Source organism: Cyprinodon variegatus, unplaced genomic scaffold (assembly GCF_000732505.1).
Source record: "Cyprinodon variegatus isolate N-32 unplaced genomic scaffold, C_variegatus-1.0 Scaffold1099, whole genome shotgun sequence".
Lineage (NCBI taxonomy): Eukaryota > Metazoa > Chordata > Actinopteri > Cyprinodontiformes > Cyprinodontidae > Cyprinodon > Cyprinodon variegatus.
In genome coordinates this window covers 162,593-183,393 of record NW_015151552.1, presented here as the reverse complement: position 1 = coordinate 183,393, position 20,801 = coordinate 162,593, and the positions used below count along the sequence as shown (strand labels likewise).

Below are 20,801 nucleotides of genomic sequence, written 5' to 3'. Positions count from 1 at the left end.
AGGCAGTCACAGTGGAAGAAAACCCCAAACAACATGGATAATAATACCTAATCAATATTTTCTGATGAAAATATACAACACTTGCTGTTTTATCGCATTTCATTTTGATGGCTGGGCAAAATATGGCAATATATAGTGATACTGCAATATCGTGACCCAAGTATCGCAACATGTATCGAATCGCAACACTCATGCCAATACTCACCTCTATCCTCCACTTTACCTTTAAGGGAACTTTTACTGAGCGTTCAGAACTTTACCTCAAAATATCAGAAGTACTTCTATATTTCCAAAAACTGCCAGCGTTTTAAAAACCCAGTAACCTTTGGAAGAGCCTGAGGTTTAAAAGCTTTCCTGTCCTCTGCTTTAATCCTGCTCGCCGTTCCAACACAGGTACCTCTGTTCAAATTAAACGTCATCTTACTGAATTTTTAATCCTACCACAGATCCTGAAAATAACTAACTTTGTCTTCATCAACCATCTTTAATATGAGGCCATTATAATGGGATGCTTCCTTATTTCCTGCTTATTATAGATTAAGCTGTCTCCATACACAACTCATAAATTCTAAATTCAGTCACATTTTTAATGAAACAATGATGCAGTTTTTTTTCTTCTCATGTCAGATTCCAACCAAGTGTTTTGTAGTGGTGAATACATTCCGAAGCAACAAAGTGGACTTAATTAATGAGGATTTAAAAGTGCTTAAAAATGAATAACCTTTTCCCCAGACAGCAACAACGGTATTAACCAATTCTCTAAATGGGCAGCTGGCAGGAACATGGCTTGTCGAGTTGCTAAATGCTCCCAGCAACACATGAATGGGAGGCCTGATTATTTCGTCGCTAATGATTCATTGGCTTGCACACATAACATTGGGCCAGTGTAAGCACCACAGGGGACACGTCTTTCTGTCTGTGTTAACATTACATCTTGAGACATTTGTCCCTCTTATAATCATCACTATAAAAACATCGTGTGTAATGAGCCAACTTCTCAACAAGTAGGGAAGACTTTCCCCTCGCCACATTCTTTACTATTTATAATTTAACCCATCATTAAGCTTGCTTGCAGTCAAAGTAAAATCATAATATTTTTATGCTTTCACTTGTGAATTCACATATTTACCAATAAGCAAGCCTGGAGTATAAAGCCTCCTCTATCAGGCTTCATATTTTGTAGCAGCAGATCTTTTTTCCTTTCTGATTGCCTCTCCGGTGCGCTGAGCACATTTGTGATAAACCCTTACAATCTAAGGAATGTAATTTTAACATCGGGATGGAACGTGATTAGGTTGAAATGAAAGCTTTCAGTGATAAAGAGGGTCTCAGAAACGGCAGCGGCATGAAGCAAAACATCTTAAGGGAAGAAGAAGAAGAAAAAAAACCCAGGCTGCTTTAATTGTGCAGAGCCAGCGTGAGAGATATTGCTGTGAATTACAGCCACCGTAAACCACACGGGCGGATACGCAGAGCGGCATAAATTCATATGCAGACACACAAACACAGACACACTTAAGTATAATACTCTGCTTCTGAATATGTAGTAAATCAAACAGAGGAGCAGACACATTTCAACTTGTTTATATGCAGATTTCGCAGTGTTTGGGAGATGAAATAGAGCAAATACATGGAAAAAAAGATGTGTTATTTTTGCCTTCAGATCAATTCAGTGTTATAAACACAAAGGAATAATTCTTTTTGGGCGGCTGCATAGATGTACAGGTAGCAGATCCAAATATTAAAAAGAACTCATCCCAAGTATCTGATATATGTACTAGTGTTCTTACTAACATGCTGTGCATCATTCTGTTACTGTTGGGTTGCTCAGTTCTGGATGCAAATGGAGGTTAATCTTCTGCTGAGAGGTTTAGCAACAGATTCGGCAGCAAATGAAAGCTACTTAGAACTGGCATATCATCTCTACTACCAAAGGTTTTGGCAGTATCTCACTGCATTATTCCTCTGTGTTGTTTTGTGAGAATAAAAAATCTTGAAAGAATTTAAATAACTTGGCTAACTTGCATGGCCCGTACAGTTTTTCATTGTGGTGAAAAAGAAAACAGCCAAGGGTTATACTGTGATACTTCATGTGTTACACGTTTTCCTTTATAAGACAGATTTTTGGCTCTGTTAATGAGTGCTGGTTATCATATTATGGAATGCTACGGGGATTTTCCTCCATCTGGATGAGGAATCATGGGAAAAATTACCTTTTTTATTTGAAAAAAGCAAACCTGGCAACTTAAATCAGTCGGTGATTAACTGGCTGTCCAGTTAACACATTATTGTGTGGAAAAAAGATTGCTGTATGTAAAACAGTTCGTTTTTCATGTGTCTCCTCAGCTGGTTGCAGTGTACGAAGAGCAGGACCCACACAATGGAGGTGATGGAACCAGCGCCAGCTCCACAGGAACCCAGAGTCCAGACCCTTTTGCCGGTGAGATGAATGCAGCATCAGCATTCCAACCTTACCAAGCTGCCAGTGAGATCGAAGTCACAACATCTGCTCTACGATCAAGTAAGTCTCAGGTTTTTATGCTAGAATTTTAAGGAGGTCCTCCCAAAAAACAAGAAACAAAAAAAAAAAAAAGAAAATTTGTATGTGTTCAGTTTCTTTTTTCATAATAGAGTAAAAGTTTCATAAATTTCAAAATGTGTTTTGAAGAAATTATCAACAGAAATATTAATTTCAGGTTTAGATCAGTTTAAGGAATTTTCTATAATTGAAGCAGAGATTTACGGAGTCCCCTAGGGGACATGGGGAATTTTTTTTCTGTTTTGCGTTCCCTCGCAAAAGTATTGTGTTACCTCGCAAAATTTTGCATTACCTCGCAAAACCTTTTGCATTACCTCGCAAAACCTTTTGCATTACCTCGCAAAACCTTTTGTGAAAGTTTTGCGTTCCCACGCCAAATCTTACTTCGGTAAAGTTAGAAAGATATTCACAGATTTGTGCTTCCGGGATCAATAACTCTCGTTGTTGAAACACAAATGGCGCCTCTTTCATGTCCTGATAGCACAGACTACATACTACAACAATCAAAAAGCGTTATTTCCGAGAAAAACGAGCCGTTCTCCGAGCTGGATGTATTACATTGATCTCTATGCACAGGCAGCGGCCAGGGGAGCGGTTAGGGACCGTCTGCAAATGGTAACAACAGCAAAACGTTGCAAATAACAATCAATAACTCCACTGCCATAAAGTGCAGTGACTCCAAAATTACCACACACACCAAGGGGCTCTTGGTGATCGCACTACTGTGAATATCTTTCTAACTTTACCAAAGTAAGGTTTTGCGTTCTCACGCAAAAGGTTTTGGATGGGAACGCAAAACTTTCTCTAAAGGTTTTGCGAGGTAATGCAAAATTTTGCGAGGGAACGCAAAAGAAAAAAAAAATCCCCATGTCCCCCAGGGGGCTCCGTAGAGATTATCACTTTGAGCAATATTCATCCCATAATAGATTGCTTAGCACAGTGATTGCTGGCTAATATATATCCTGTGTGTTATCTACTTGTTTTTTAATGCTAATGTAACATTTAACCCGTCGGACAGAGTCTCATGGCGGCAGATGCCCACACCATGTACAAATATCATGGTCCAAAATGTTAAAGGCCACAGAGTGGGAAGCACAGATGAGAAAGGAAGAAAAGAACGAAATAGGCATGTATCACAGCTAATAAAGTTTTTTAACATTTAACAGATTTTCTAATATCATGCAGCTTCTCTGAAACATTCTAAAGTAATGGAGGAAAAATAAAAAGCTGACATAGCCAAGCAGTATTTTATCAATGAGAAGAATTTACAAAGTAGGTGCTGATTTTAAAGTAGATAGCTGAAACCTTTCATTAAACTAAGGAAATGAAGGTTTTCTAACAGTTGTACATTTAGCACACACTGTAGTTAACCTCAGTTCTTTTGTCTGCTTTTCTCAAATTTCCTAAGATGTTTCTTTGGTACTTAGATGACTTTTATTAGCTAACTCAACAAGCTCTTTTTTAGTCTAAAAAATCTAGATAAGTCATTTTTTTCTAAAAATAAGTGAATTTGTTCTTAATTTGAGGAGGTAAAAGAAACATTTTGCCAATGGAACAAGACAATTTACATTTAAAATAACAAAACACACTTGCATTGTTTTATTTCAAGTGCATATTACTAATTATCTTGTTTTAAGAGTTAAAATACTCATTCCATTGGCAAATCATCTAATTTAACTATTCATATTATATATTATACATTTAATTTAAGACATTTTTACTTATTTCTAGATCGTTTCTCCAGTGTACTGTCAAAGAAAGTGTCTATATAACGAAGCATGCATAGCCTAAAATCTAACCTTAATGACCAACACAAATTCATTATCACATATTTATGGTATTTATTTGGTGCTTTGCTTAAAAGTTTTCACTTTACTGAAGAGTTCAGTAGAATAAGTGTTGAATCTTGTTGAATATCTAAGGCTGAAATCTTAGACATCTTTTGAATTGATTTCTAATTTGAACATTTCTGGAACAATATAGTTTGGAGTGTAAAAAAATATTAAACTAAGATTATTTTTTTTATTTTCTGTGTTCCTTTTAGATGTTATTTGAAACGCAGAGCTGTGTTTAACCTGACTGCCACACATAACAGAAACTAATAACTTCTAAGATTTAAGGCCATCTAGTGTTACACTTCACCTTTCTGGTTTGTTGTCATGTTTGTCCTTTTGTGTCACAGTTTGAAACACAGTAAGAGCTTAGATTGAAGGAGCAGCTTCAGGTCAGGAAGAAATATGACATGGAGAGAATTTGGACAGAGAAACCAAACCACTGTAGAGCAGAACAGAAGTCAACCACAAACCATGGAGCAATTTTTTATGACTTAAAGCAAAAAAAAAAAAAAAATGGCAGCAGCGTAGGTGATGTTTGATGATGAGACAGATGCACCAAACAAAGGAATCATAAGAGTAGAATCCAAACTGCAAAAAATCTAAACCTAGATAAGTCATTTTTTTCTTAAAATAAGTGCATTTGTTCTTGAATTGAGGAGGCAAAAGAGACATTTTGCCAATGGAACAAGACAATTTACACTTAAAATAAAAAAATCATAATTGCATTGTCTTATTGGAAGTACATGTTATCTAATTATCTTACTGTAAGAGTAAAATTACTCATTCCATTGGCAAACTATCTCATTTACCTGCCTAAATTAAGGGTAAATACACTTACTTTAAGAAATTTTTACTTATTTCTAGATCGTTTTTGCAGTGACAAGGGATTATTTAGGTCATGTGAATCCATAACAACAGCAGTGCTGAGACCCCAAGCAGAATAATAAGAGAAAATATATACAAAAGTGCAAATTAAAGACAAAAGTACATTTTAAAGATTAAAAATACTGTTCTTTGCTTTGAAAAAATTAGGTAAAAATACTTTTTTTTATCCTAAACAGGACTCAAGTTGTGCATGGGGTCTAATTAAGTCCTGCAACATTTGGTTTTGTTGCTTTAACCCCAGAATCATATAAATGGCTTATCTGTAGAACCTGACTGCATGTAATAGTGTCCAACCATGCGATTCGTAGGTTTAGAATCTATGATGCATGCCATCCCCTACAAATGCGTGTGAAAACAAAATAAAATGTCCACCTGAGACTTTACAAAATGATTGTTTCTATTTTAAAAATCTTAAGATTAGAGATCAACGGATATCTTTGCATCGCCGCTAAACAGTGTAATCATGAAAGCAAGGATTCAAAAAGAAAATCTTTTTTAAAAACTTCAGTTTTCCACTTCAGACATACTGTAAAAAATATGTTATCACATAAATGCATTAGTCTTTGGTTTAACTGTTATCAGTCCTGTGATATTATTGTTAGCTAAAGGGACAGCTCTAATGATGCCAGGCAAACTGATCTTACTCTCCTATTCAAATTGAATTAGAAGAGCAGAATGTTTGCCGTAAACAGAAGCGATGCTTAAAATCATTCTTTACTGTCAGCCGTGGTTAAATTCAGAAAAACGGATGCTGTCAACATCACTTTGCTTTGGATGAGCTTTACGGCAAAGTCACTGCTGCCAGTGGTTCTTTGTCCAAATCAGCCATTTATTAAACCATCAAGAACCTCGATTAATCAGGTTCAACAGCTCCAATTAAAGCTTCAGGTTCTACTAAAGAGTGATCCGCTGGCCATCAGTATAGAGCTTGCTCAGTGATGGCAGCAAGGCAGAGACTTAGCCATAAGGCCTAAGAGAAATATTAAGATGATAACCTGACATCTTTTTCAGTAGTCCTCTGCAGACATATGTGGTGGACAGAGGTCAGGTTGTTTATTTTTTCAATGAAGCCTTTATCAGATTATCTGAAAAAGACAAATTACTTGAGGGGTTGGCTCATACTAAACAATTTTGGCTCAAGAATAATTTTGTTTAAAGCTCTGCTCCCAATAAAGATACTTTTGTTTTACCATATGTCACAAAGTAAAGGAACTAAGTGGCTTAAATATCCATGACCAGGAGACTCTTTAGCTATGAATTACATAGGTTTGTGCTTTATAAATCCTTTTATTTTCAATAGTTTTTCCTCTGATAGCAAGTTTGAATGTCCCCTCCAAGAGTTGCTTAGAATTGCCTTTATTTGTGGTGAGGCCGGATGGGTTCATATACGTCCATACATGGAGAAGCAGATGGACAAGTCTGGCAGGAGTTGGTCCCTCTAGGGATGCAGATGAGCAAATTACTGGCGGTAATATTTCATATCAGACTTGAAAGCTTTGCAGTGCTGCCCTTGGCAGCTGTACTCTCAGGCAGAGAATTATTTCTATTTAAAATCATTATCTTCTAGAGCCATATTGATCCCCCCCCTCCTCCGCACAACTCCCAAAGTCCCAAACTCTACCTCCTATTTTTTTTGTCCTCCTCCCATCCCTCGCTTCCATCTTGGTCGCCTATTTTAGATTTTCATGCTTTGCAGGTCAAACTGCTAATAATTGGATTGGAGATGAGATGTAAATTACAATAATGAATGTAATTTGCCTGTAATTATACAGATACCAGAGCTGTCTGCTCTATTTTGCACTAAACACTAATCTTTTAGAAGTAAAAGCAAACTGCTGAAACTTTAGATTAGAATTGGATCTTAACAGCTCTCTCTTTGTAATTAAATGTTGTGCGTCCCTCTATGCTTAGCTGACATGTTTTTCATTTTTCTTGATATATTTCTGGTTACAAGTTAACATGCGGCAGAAATAGAACGCCATGTTATTATGTTTTTGACACTTATTCGAGTCTGAAGTAAAGTTACCAGGCAACTAAAAGTTAGTTTCAAAGCCTCCAACTGATGATGCAATTCTTTTTCAATTATATCCTTGAACAAACATTTATCAAAGATCAAAATGATTCCATATTTTCTATAGCTATCTAATAGTTTTAGGAATTTTGCAGCAGCGAGAAAAGTCCCAACAAACAGCTAATCCTCTTTCCATTACCATGCAATTAATAGAATACATTTCACTGGAAAAAAATGAAATCTAGATAAGTAATTTTTTCTTAAAATAAGTGCATTTGTTCTTGGATTGAGGAGGTAAAAGAGACATCGTGCCAATGACACAAAACAATTTACACTTAAAATAAGAAAACACAATTGATTTGTCTTATTTCAAGTGCATATTATCTAATTATCATATTTTAAGAGTAAAAATATTCCTTCCATTGGCAGATCATGTGATTTACATCCTCAAATTAAGGGTAAATACACTTAATTTAAGAAATATTGACCTATTTCTAGATTGTTTTTGTAGAGTTGTTTTACAAATCAAACCAAAGCATTTATGAAATGTCAGTCTCATTTAAGTCACGCCTAAAAGGTAGAAGAGCTTTGTCCTTTTTGTGCTTCCTTGTTCATATCAGGATCATTTCTATGCTCACAAACTGGTGATAGGGTTGCTGAAACTCCATTAAAAGTATTGCCTGTGGAGGTAGCTTGATGGATCTAAGAGAAAGGCCTTCATCAAATCAATTGGGCTTAGTGATCCGTCACCGTGGAGACTGCCTGCCACCAGCCAAGGCCATATTAAAGTCAGAGCAGAAGAGTTGATGTATGCACTGAAAAAAATGACGGTTAACACAAAGCATTAGATACATGGTAATTATTCTAAGACACTCTTTGATGTATACTTCATTATTTTTAATTCTCCTGCATAGATGTTAGCTTAACAACCTACCTGTTCCCTTGTAGATTTCCAAAGAGATTTCCAAAAATCTGCCACATTTGGCAGCCTTCATTGTTTTTATTTTTTTCTTCAATCCTAAATACAATATTGTTACTAAAAATATCTCACATAGAGTCATCTTTACACAGTAAACGCTTCCACCCTGAAGAGTGCTGTAGTTAGTAAGACATAGTAGTGCCTACTGTAAATGTGGTGCGTCCATTCAATGAAAAGATTCTATTTCTATCTTACAGCTGATGGTTACTGTTCAATAGCTAAAAATAACCATTTCACATCAATAACTGGGTCACCATTGAGTAGTTTGGCAGCTATTAGTGACTTATATGTAGAGATAGCAGCGGCAGGTTAAGACATTTTTGCTTTTAAAGGTATAGAAATGTGTTAGTACTGTTACCAGATATTATCACGTCCTTCTTTCTTTGTCAATAATCCAAATAAATCATAAATTTGCAACAATCAAAGGATAAAATTTGTAGCAGACTGTCTGTTCTGTTAGGTGGCTTATTATTAGCAAACTGAAAGCACCCTTAAATGCTGTTACACGATTCCTAATCCTACTCACAGTTGCAATGATATAGGAAAATATGGCTTCCAAGTACATGTTGAGGAGTACTTGTTTTTATTAGCCAGGCTCTCATTAATTCTGACTTAAAACAATTCAGAGCAGATTACTGTTAATGACTGCAATTGACTTAATGGTGTTGCCAATGCAGTGTTGGGCCCCACTTCAACAATGATAATGCAATGCTAGTGCCATTCCTTTTGTTCATACTACCAGGACTCTGATAAACTTATAGCTGAGCTGCTAAAACATTTCAATGTTTGTATGAGTGAAGAAGTGTTTTTGACAACTGCTTTATTGCTTCCTGAGCCTCTTCTTCTCTTGAAAGTCACTGGTGTCATGCTTAAATTAGCACAGGAGCACTGAGGTCTGGATTTAAAAGAACAACAACAAATCAACTTTTGGCATGTTACATAAACTGTGCTGCAACTCTCTGTAACCCTGGACAAGATCATGACAACTGAGATATATCTAGTCTGACCTCAATGGGGTCATCTTAACTCCACATGCATTAAGTATGTGAATCTGGATCAGAGTGCCACTCACTTTTCTTCCCCCAAGAATACCATACTTTGGAAAGATATATTTTCAATTTGTAATAGGCACACCTCAAAAAGGAGCTGAAAATGTAAAAAAAAACTACCAATACAGCAAACAATTTCAATTGGTGTTTTTTTTTTTTCTCTAATTGTGTTATTTGAATTATTAAATATTTTATTTTTAGCCTTTTTTATTAGAAGTGATATGAAGTTCTTCTCTATAAATTCAGTTCGTGTTCTTGCCAGAACATCACTCAAAACCTTTTTAAGACCATTTTTAATTTTGAAAACATTCCCTAAACAAAGCTCCTGCATGCTTTTTTTTTAAGTAACACAGAGTTACTCCTTCCGCTCAAAAAAAAACAAAGAAATCAAAGAATTAACGTCAGTGAAGTCAGATTTATGGGCTTATCATTGAATAGTTCATCCAAATTAAAACGTTTGATAAAACAAATGTCATTAAGAATGATGGTTAAAAACAAAAACCTAAAGCAACAATAGTCATGTAAATCAATCCATTCTATGAGCATTGACAGTATTTAAAAAATAACTGTAACACTATTTTAGGACAGGCATAGGAAAGGGCTTTTCACATCAAATAGTTGTTTGTACTGTAGAAAACAGTACTAAAGCTACCACAGTATAACAAAATCAAGTATTCATACACCTGATTTTGACAACTATATAGGGTATTATAAAAGACTAGACAGGAGGTAATAAAAACATAAATAATCTGGTTGAAATTTAAATATAAATGTTTCTTAAATCTGATGTTAAGGGAGAAATGCATGGTTGTTCATTTTAAGAAAGCTTTCCATGTTTTTGCTTTAGTTTTTCACAACAGAAAGACTATGAACAGATGAGAAAGTGAGAGCACCGGATGATTTGGCCAAAGAATTATGCTTCTTTGCAAACCTTATGGCATCTTATTATTGCTAAGTTTTTCAGTAATGCTGTTGGCAGATCTTTACTTGTATATAGACCTCTTTGTTCTCGTTAATGAAATTTGTTATTCTGTCTCTTAAAGAGAATATTCCCAGGGAAATTATAACTAAGATAAACAGCAGGGGACCAAGTAAGCACCTCTAAGGAACATCAAAACTGACAACAGCAGCAAAAGAGACAGAGCTGTACCTTTTTATAAGTTAGAAAGATATGGAATTACAGTGTTTTTCCAGCTCTCATCTAAGTGTGCTTGACATTGTGTGATTGTGTGATTGACAGCCAATACTTACCATCATACATGGTTGGTATTGGCTGACTATCTCTTGACATCCTTCTCTTCTTATGGTAAATTAGATCAGCAAACCTTTACAATATATTTAAGGTTTTTCTTTGCACTGATCCTACTATTTAAGTTCATTTTACGTGCCAAAAATCATTTGATGTTTCATGCAAACTAAACTAAAACTCAAGCAATCCATGCATTTGAAATGAGACATATTTCTTTAGATGCAGGCAGGAAAAGCAAACACTTTAAACCTCATCCTCAAGTTTTACTATAATAGTGATATAGGTTAACAAATGCACATATATATATTTTTTTTAATAAAGTAAAAGTCCAGCTCTACTAAATCTGCCGCCTTATAACAGAAACGCTTGCATATGTGTAGTATATTTTAAATGCAAAAGTGACATTTTGTAATGATAGTAATATAACTGTTTCTGGTTGGAGACACATCTGTTTAGCCACAGTCTCAATGATTCTGTCATAGTCCTCTTAATGCTTTCATATTTTGCATTAACTGGATACAGATATAGTTTGCACCAAAACACTGAGGAAATCCCAGAAAGCTTCTCTGTAGAAACATTTTTAAAACATTGTTGTTTTTAATGATAGCTAATTTGGTTTCACAACTTGAAGCTCCAGGAATTACTTGTATTATGATTCAAATAATTATTTAGCAACAACTTGTGTGTGATGCAAAATGGGTCACAAGGTTGAGAATTTCTATCGAGGCAAAGAAGGCCCCTTTTAATAAATTAAATGATGAAGGCAAGACATTTGTTTAGGGAGAGAATATATTAAAAAAAGGGTTAAAATAAGGCTGTGAGAACCTGGCAGATATTGTATAGAAATTATGTATTTTGCAAAGTAGTTCCTGCAGCTAAAATCCTTTTTCATCGTGACATCAGGTTAGCCGTTCATACATTAGGAAATTACATTACATTACTTCTTTCTTTAAAACTGCCCATACATCTCACATCACAATAGAGAGCAGGAAAATGCCCCAGGAGCCAGGTTGGCTTTAATAACTTCATTTTGCAGGGTATGCAGAGGATGACATAAATGGTTTACATTTCCTAAGGCCTTCTGGGCCAGTTTGTCCTTGTCATGTGGAATTTAGTCAGAAAACGTAGATCAAACTCACAACCAGCTGAACTGCACTCACACGTGTGTTTAGCGCTTTGACGGCTATCTGGGTGTAGCATTTGACTGATTGAGTAAGAGTTCTTAGTTTAAACTTAGGTGTTTTTCTTTTTCTGGCAGGGTCAAAAGTTGATATATAAAGCGTCACTGCGTTTCTCGTTGATTACATCTTTTTGATGTGTTTCTAGACCTTAAAAACGATTATTACAGTGATCCTACAAGGAGTTGCTGTTCTACAAGTGAGCAGATTAAACAGGTTTAATTTTTGGAATAAAGCATAAACTGTATTTATATAAAACAGATAAAATATTTTCGATATTAAACATGTCAAATGTGTGTCTCTTTTACCGGATTGTTAATTGCTACAAGCTGGTTATGTAGCCCGGAAGATTATAAAATGTTCTTGAAAAGAAGTCTGACCAAAACCACTCATGCTTTTAGCATAAGACTAGTACAGCAGGATATATTTAAAAATGCTGTTTCCGTCTCTTGCTGCATGAGTCTGTAAACCTTGCTGGCATGAAAACAACACACCCTGTAAGTTTAGGGTCCAATAAAGCCTCAATAAAATCAGACCTGATCCCTTATGACGCAAAAGTGATTTATGGATGTTTATTTGCTCGGCCTAAATTCCCGTAAAACCCAAACACTCCCGCAAAGCATTATTTTGAACATTATTTCTCTGAATAGTTTAAGGAAACACATTCAGGAAACCCTGAATGTGTTTTTATTTTAACTTTTAACACAGAGCGTAAGACAATATGCCAGAGCTTTTTATCATGATCTTTTACTTTACCACCCCCTGGTTTGAATTTCTGGGAAATTCTCATGTTCTTTGATACTATAGCACTGTGACAGATCATAGTGATTATACTTAAAACAGTCTCAGCATGTCAGAAAAAAACATCTGTTTCTGGGTCTCTTAGTTTATCCAGAGTTGTCGTTTTGAAGCCAAGCTTCCTTCTCCAAGCAAACCGTATTCTGTTCATCGTCACCGGGTCAGCTTAGTCAGGTTGCTCCCGCCTCGGTGCTTGGTCATCCAGCTCTCCATATCAAACGGTCTTTATCATTTTCCAGATTGCATATAATTCACTTAATCTCTGTTTAAAATAAAAGGCAGTTTCTCATAAAGTGTGGAGCCAAAAATTAAAACAGCTTTTTGGCAGCAACAGATACTGCTGCCAACTTTCAAACTGGTATTCTTCAACTTTGACATAAATGTTTTATAATATAATGTAAGGGCTGTAAAGGTAGGCACATTGGTGCCAAAAATATTTACTTTGCTGAAGCAGTTGGAGTAAGGCTTCAAGAAATTGTTGTTTTTGGAGCTTTAGTTTTACCTGATTGGGAAGATATTCAGGAAAATTACTTTCTCTATTTATACAACAATGCAAAAAGCATAACTTTAACTCCTATATGGGAAAAAGCAACACATGTTGTCACACAGGCAGTTATTAAACTCGATCAGTCAGGTGTGACTATTGGGACTTTCTATTTTTTCCCATTTTTTTCCCTTATTTTTTCTTCCTTGGATCCACCTTGTCTAGGGAATCTTTTTCTCACATGCATGCACGCTATAGTGTGATTGTTGCTGAAGGATTTCGGTGTCTGCTACTGGAGATCTAGTCTCAGAGGGCACAGGGAAGGCTGACATCTTTCTCTCTATCTCGCCAGTAAATTGTCTGTATTGTCTTTCTGTCAAGAGAGAAGAATTGTTCTGTCTGTTTCTCATTCAGAATGAAAACTGAATAGTGGACTCAGAAGTCATGTGGGAATGAAGCTGCTTACTACTTCATACTAGCTTTAGTCCTATCAAAGCAGGGCTCCTCTAAGATAGTTTTAACCATTAAAACTGAGAGTGGTGCTAAAAATGGTCCTTAACTGATTCTATAGAAAGATGGTTATTTCAGAGCCAGAGAACAACCTGGATGACATTATTACAACACTAAACCTTTCTCTTTTTGGCGGCATTGGTTCTTCTCCCTATAGAGTTACATTGTGAGACATTTCTCTGTTTAAACCAATGTCCTGGCAGATAAAAGTCCTGAGATATCTTGGAGAAGGGATGTACTCTGTCACGACACAGCAGGACTCCTGGGATTCCACTCCACTGATCTCCAGTGGGGGAAACCTTTACATGACACGAGAGCATCAAGTGAGATTCAGACTTCAAAGAACAAACTTGATGTTTCACAGAATCTCCTTCATTTCCTCACAATTAGACTCACTTTACAGGAGTTTTCCAAAATGGCTGCATGCATGGAAAGCTATGGAACACTATGACAGCGGCTTTATGCAGGTCTATTTAGAATTGCCTTCGACTGTTGAAGTTCAACTCCTAACTGAGGTATCATTAAGTTTTTGGTTAGGCTGTTTTATTTGTTTAACTACACTGTTCCAACGGGAACAAGNTGAGGCTATAAGTTATTTACTTTTGTGTGTTTTTGTCAGGCAGAAATGTATTTATACCCCCTTAGGGTGTAAGAGGTTAAGGTAAATTACATCAGCAAACCTTTACAGTATATTGCAGATTTTTCTTTGCACTAATCCTACTTTTGAATCATCAACCCTTTATTTATACTCATTTTACGTGCCAACAATCCTTCGATGTTTCATGCAAACTAAACTAAAACTCAAGCAATCCATGCATTGTAAATAAGACATATTTGTTTAGATGCAGGTAGGAAAAGCGGACACAAATGCACATACCGGTATATATTTTGTTTTAATAAAGTAAAAAACAAGCTCTACTAAATCTGCCTCCTTATAACAGAAACGCTTGCACATGTGTAGTATATTATAAATGCAAAGGTGACATTTTGAAATGATAGTAATATAACTGTTTCTGGTTGGAGACACATCTGTTTAGCCACAGTCACAATGATTCTGTCATTGTCCTTTTAGTGCTTTCATATTTTGCATTAACTGGATACAGATATAGTTTGCACCAAAACACTGAGGAAATCCCAGAAAGCTTCTCTGTAGAAACATTTTTAAAACATTGTTGTTTTTAATGATAGCTAATTTGGTTTCACAACTTGAAGCTCCAGGAATTACTTGTATTATGATTCAAATAATTATTTAGCAACAACTTGTGTGTGATGCAAAATGGGTCACAAGGTTGAGAATTTCTATCGAGGCAAAGAAGGCCCCTTTTAATAAATTAAATGATGAAGGCAAGATATTTGTTTAGGGAGAAAATATAGGAAAAATAAAGGATGAAAATAAGGCTGTGAGAACCTGGCAGATATTGTATAGAAATTATGTATTTTGCAAGGTAGTTCCTGCAGCTAAAATCCTTTTTCATCGTGACATCAGGTTAGCCGTTCATACATTAGGAAATTACATTACATTACTTCTTTCTTTAAAACTGCCCATACATCTCACATCACAATAGAGAGCAGGAAAATGCCCCAGGAGCCAGGTTGGCTTTAATAACTTCATTTTGCAGGGTATGCAGAGGATGACATAAATGGTTTACATTTCCTAAGGCCTTCTGGGCCAGTTTGTCCTTGTCATGTGGAATTTAGTCAGAAAACGTAGATCAAACTCACAACCAGCTGAACTGCACTCACACGTGTGTTTAGCGCTTTGACGGCTATCTGGGTGTAGCATTTGACTGATTGAGTAAGAGTTCTTAGTTTAAACTTAGGTGTTTTTCTTTTTCTGGCAGGGTCAAAAGTTGATATATAAAGCGTCACTGCGTTTCTCGTTGATTACATCTTTTTGAATGAAAATCATGTGTTTCTAGACCTTAAAAACGATTATTACAGTGATCCTACAAGGAGTTGCTGTTCTACAAGTGAGCAGATTAAACAGGTTTAATTTTTGGAATAAAGCATAAACTGTATTTATATAAAACAGATAAAATATTTTCGATATTAAACATGTCAAATGTGTGTCTCTTTTACCGGATTGTTAATTGCTACAAGCTGGTTATGTAGCCCGGAAGATTATAAAATGTTCTTGAAAAGAAGTCTGACCAAAACCACTCATGCTTTTAGCATAAGACTAGTACAGCAGGATATATTTAAAAATGCTGTTTCCGTCTCTTGCTGCATGAGTCTGTAAACCTTGCTGGCATGAAAACAACACACCCTGTAAGTTTAGGGTCCAATAAAGCCTCAATAAAATCAGACCTGATCCCTTATGACGCAAAAGTGATTTATGGATGTTTATTTGCTCGGCCTAAATTCCCGTAAAACCCAAACACTCCCGCAAAGCATTATTTTGAACATTATTTCTCTGAATAGTTTAAGGAAACACATTCAGGAAACCCTGAATGTGTTTTTATTTTAACTTTTAACACAGAGCGTAAGACAATATGCCAGAGCTTTTTATCATGATCTTTTACTTTACCACCCCCTGGTTTGAATTTCTGGGAAATTCTCATGTTCTTTGATACTATAGCACTGTGACAGATCATAGTGATTATACTTAAAACAGTCTCAGCATGTCAGAAAAAAACATCTGTTTCTGGGTCTCTTAGTTTATCCAGAGTTGTCGTTTTGAAGCCAAGCTTCCTTCTCCAAGCAAACCGTATTCTGTTCATCGTCACCGGGTCAGCTTAGTCAGGTTGCTCCCGCCTCGGTGCTTGGTCATCCAGCTCTCCATATCAAACGGTCTTTATCATTTTCCAGATTGCATATAATTCACTTAATCTCTGTTTAAAATAAAAGGCAGTTTCTCATAAAGTGTGGAGCCAAAAATTAAAACAGCTTTTTGGCAGCAACAGATACTGCTGCCAACTTTTAAACTGGTATTCTTCAACTTTGACATAAATGTTTTATAATATAATGTAAGGGCTGTAAAGGTAGGCACATTGGTGCCAAAAATATTTACTTTGCTGAAGCAGTTGGAGTAAGGCTTCAAGAAATTGTTGTTTTTGGAGCTTTAGTTTTACCTGATTGGGAAGATATTCAGGAAAATTACTTTCTCTATTTATACAACAATGCAAAAAGCATAACTTTAACTCCTATATGGGAAAAAGCAACACATGTTGTCACACAGGCAGTTATTAAACTCGATCAGTCAGGTGTGACTATTGGGACTTTCTATTTTTTCCCATTTTTTTCCCTTATTTTTTCTTCCTTGGATCCACCTTGTCTAGGGAATCTTTTTCTCACATGCACGCACGCTATAGTGTGATTGTTGCTGAAGGATTTCGGTGTCTGCTACTGGAGATCTAGTCTCAGAGGGCACAGGGAAGGCTGACATCTTTCTCTCTATCTCGCCAGTAAATTGTCTGTATTGTCTTTCTGTCAAGAGAGAAGAATTGTTCTGTCTGTTTCTCATTCAGAATGAAAACTGAATAGTGGACTCAGAAGTCATGTGGGAATGAAGCTGCTTACTACTTCATACTAGCTTTAGTCCTATCAAAGCAGGGCTCCTCTAAGATAGTTTTAACCATTAAAACTGAGAGTGGTGCTAAAAATGGTCCTTAACTGATTCTATAGAAAGATGGTTATTTCAGAGCCAGAGAACAACCTGGATGACATTATTACAACACTAAACCTTTCTCTTTTTGGCGGCATTGGTTCTTCTCCCTATAGAGTTACATTGTGAGACATTTCTCTGTTTAAACCAATGTCCTGGCAGATAAAAGTCCTGAGATATCTTGGAGAAGGGATGTACTCTGTCACGACACAGCAGGACTCCTGGGATTCCACTCCACTGATCTCCAGTGGGGGAAACCTTTACATGACACGAGAGCATCAAGTGAGATTCAGACTTCAAAGAACAAACTTGATGTTTCACAGAATCTCCTTCATTTCCTCACAATTAGACTCACTTTACAGGAGTTTTCCAAAATGGCTGCATGCATGGAAAGCTATGGAACACTATGACAGCGGCTTTATGCAGGTCTATTTAGAATTGCCTTCGACTGTTGAAGTTCAACTCCTAACTGAGGTATCATTAAGTTTTTGGTTAGGCTGTTTTATTTGTTTAACTACACTGTTCCAACGGGAACAAGCACAACGTCTATATTTCTAAATAAAGAGAAACTGTAATTTCCTACAGCCTTTTCTAACAAATATATGCATATATTTAAAGATAGAAGTCTAGATAAAAGGCATATTGGAAAACATTCTTTGAGGTTTGAGTTCTGGGGTGAATATCTTTTCTATTGTCATTACTTACCTACTTTTATCAATATCCTTCTACATTAAATTGATATTTACAAGTACTTATATCTACATAATTGATAATTTAATAGGTTTTTATTAAAATAGTTATTTTCAGTATCTATGATTTCTCTGCAGACTCTTAGATGACTTGCAGAAACACATATTTTTTTCTTTACGGCATATAACACAAAATCTCCTTTTGAAAGAGAATGAATTCTGTACTAATCCTCTCTAATGTTGGTATATTAATGTGCATAATTAACCGCAGTGTTTTTGTTGTAAAGTAATTGTTAATATATATAATTTTAAAATGTTTTGAATATTCTACTTAAGAGAAAAAATGGTAGGGGTGGCTACGGGGGTGGCTAATGATTGGCCATGGCCACCCCTGACCCCCCATCTAGCTCTGCCCCTGTTTATAGGTTATATAAAAGTGGGCCTTATTCGCCATGGTTGAAGTTCTCTGTTTGGTAAAAAATCTGGAAAAAAAAAATAAAAAATTCTCTCTCAAAAAGGTCTGAACACTGCAAAGAAATAAAATCTAAATAAGTCATTTTTTCTTAAAATAAGTGCATTTTTTCTTGAATTAAGGATTGAAGTGAGACACTTTGCCAATGGAACAAGACAATTTACACTTTAAACAAGAAAAAAACTATTGCATTGTCTTATTTAAAACGCATAATATCTAGATACCTTATTTTAAGAGTAAAAATACTCATTCCATTGGCAAATTATCTCATTTACCTGCTCGAATTAAGGGTAAATACACTTAATTTAAGACAGTTGTACTAATTTTGAGATAAATTTTGCAGTGAATCACTATCAGATACACTTGGTTTATATTGTTTTATTTGTAAATGATTATATATTTTTGATTTATTTATTTTGTGACTACTGTAGGCCTTTTTAAGGTTTTCCTCATACTTCATCTCCATCTCTAAACTTTTTGGTTCCCACACCATCCCGGTACTCGAATGTTCCTCTCCGTAAATGGCATTCTATTCCTATTCTGGATGATTCAGGTCAATGTGTATGAAGTGGAAATCCCCTGACACACAGAGGACATCAATATGTAGTCAGTGGTTAAAGAGAGAGCTAAAATGCCTCAGTACCATAATTTATTCACACATTGAACTTATACATGCTTGAAGGGTTCAAAGTAGCCTGGGAAGAAAACCGCTTTCAGAGATTTTATGAAGTCTTGGACACTTGACATTTATATTTAGATCAGACTGATGTAAAAGCATAAGCATAAAGTACACAACAAAAACACACGTTATCCTTGTTCTTGGTTGCTCAGTACAAAAAGCACAAAACAAAAAAAGAACAGGGTTCCTACGGTCTGTAGTGACACACTGGAAAAAATCAAAATCTAAATAAGTAATTTTTTCTTAAAATAAGTGCATTTGTTCTTGGATTGAGGAAGTTAAAGAGACATTTTGCCAATGGAACAAGATAATTTACATTTGAAATAAGAAAACACAATTGCATTGCCTTATTCCAAGTGCATATTATCCCATTATCTTATTTTAAGAGTAAAAATACTCATTCCACTGGCAAACTGTCTCATTTACTTACTCAAAATAAGGTTAAATAAACTTAATTTAAGACATTTTTACTCATTTCTAGATTGTTTTTACAGTGCACTAAAAAGTATGAAATGTAATAAGGTTTTTAATACTTTTGTTTTCTATTACTTTGTATCAAAGATCTGTCATTCCTTTTGTCCTTCCACTTACATTATAGATATATCTAAATAGACCTACTCTTTAAAATGCAGGGTAAATAAATGGCTGGTTGGCTTAAATCATCAATATTTTAGAGCTGACTGCTCCTGCTTCTCCTGTGCTAAGATGTGTTTTTTGTTGTTGTGGGTGTGATTAATTAAACGGTCAGTTAACGAGTGTTTGTAAAGAGCATGCTCCTTTATTGTTGTTGGAAAAGGTGGTTGGCAGGTTTTAATAAGGTCATGTGTCCAAATGTATGTAGGTCAGGCTAAGAAGACATAAACTGGATAAAAACACTCCTTTAAAACTGACACATCCCTAAACGACGCCTTTTATCATCGTCAACAACAATATAAGGTTAAAAAAAAGGTCGTCTACTGCATGAATCTGGTTTGGACAACCAATGGCAAAACCAGAGATGTATATAACAGTTTAAATTCATATTTTTTATTTGTTGAGCCAGTGGCCCAAGAAATAGCATGTGGGGTTTGCTTGTGGGGTTAATCATGTTTTTTGGGAATTTCATACCATTTTCCATTTAAAATGCAACCATTTTCCAGTCTAGCAATGTACTAAATGACTTTTATATTGACTTTTTCTGATGCGTACGCTATACATGTCTAGATAGGTATGGCAAAGCTTTGCACCATGGCGATTCCTAAAAGGTGATCTGTTTCCCCTCCTAAGACAGTCGCTGTGAAAGTTAAATAAAGGACAAAGCAATACGAGGTAATAGTCCCCGGAGAATCCAGCCTCTCTGTGCTAAATTTTAGTTTGTGTACAAACCCATGACCCTGTGCCCTCGCCATAATCCCTCGCTACAGGGGCTGGATTAGGGCCTCTTTTTATTAGCCAACCACCCTGACGGTTCCACTTTGTCTTCGGTCTGGATCGATTGCTAGCCTACTCTGAAGTGGCAGTGCTGGATATTAAACTTGGGACCAGCCAAACCCTTTGGACTGCAGAGATAATCCCTCCACAAATTAAGTAGAGGAAAATTGGTTTGATAAAATGGGAGGGAAAGGTTCATATGGTGACATTCTTTACAGTCAACACGTAGAAAACAATGCATTATTTTATTTATAATGTGAAGCAGCTGCTAAAGAAAGCTGTGCTGTCATTTAGTCAAAGACAAGAATTCATTAAATGGATATTCTGTCAATGGTTACACAATTCAGACTCAATATAACTTAATTTATGTGTAAGCTTTCCCAAAATTCCTTAAAGGAATAATATATAATGGAGGTCTATGGCGCCCGAG

General features: G+C 35.7%; 1 protein-coding gene across 1 annotated transcript in view; it reads left to right on the top strand.

Moving 5' to 3' along the window:
• Nucleotides 1-2,346: 2,346 nt before the first annotated feature.
• Nucleotides 2,347-20,801, top strand: part of LOC107101470 (partitioning defective 3 homolog) — a gene marked incomplete at both ends in the record, with an annotated part of 175,735 nt that continues 157,280 nt past the window's right edge. The window contains one exon of the mRNA XM_015400405.1: nt 2,347-2,521. Coding sequence (XP_015255891.1) covers nt 2,347-2,521 — 175 coding nt within the window. The remainder of the gene's footprint in view (nt 2,522-20,801) is intronic.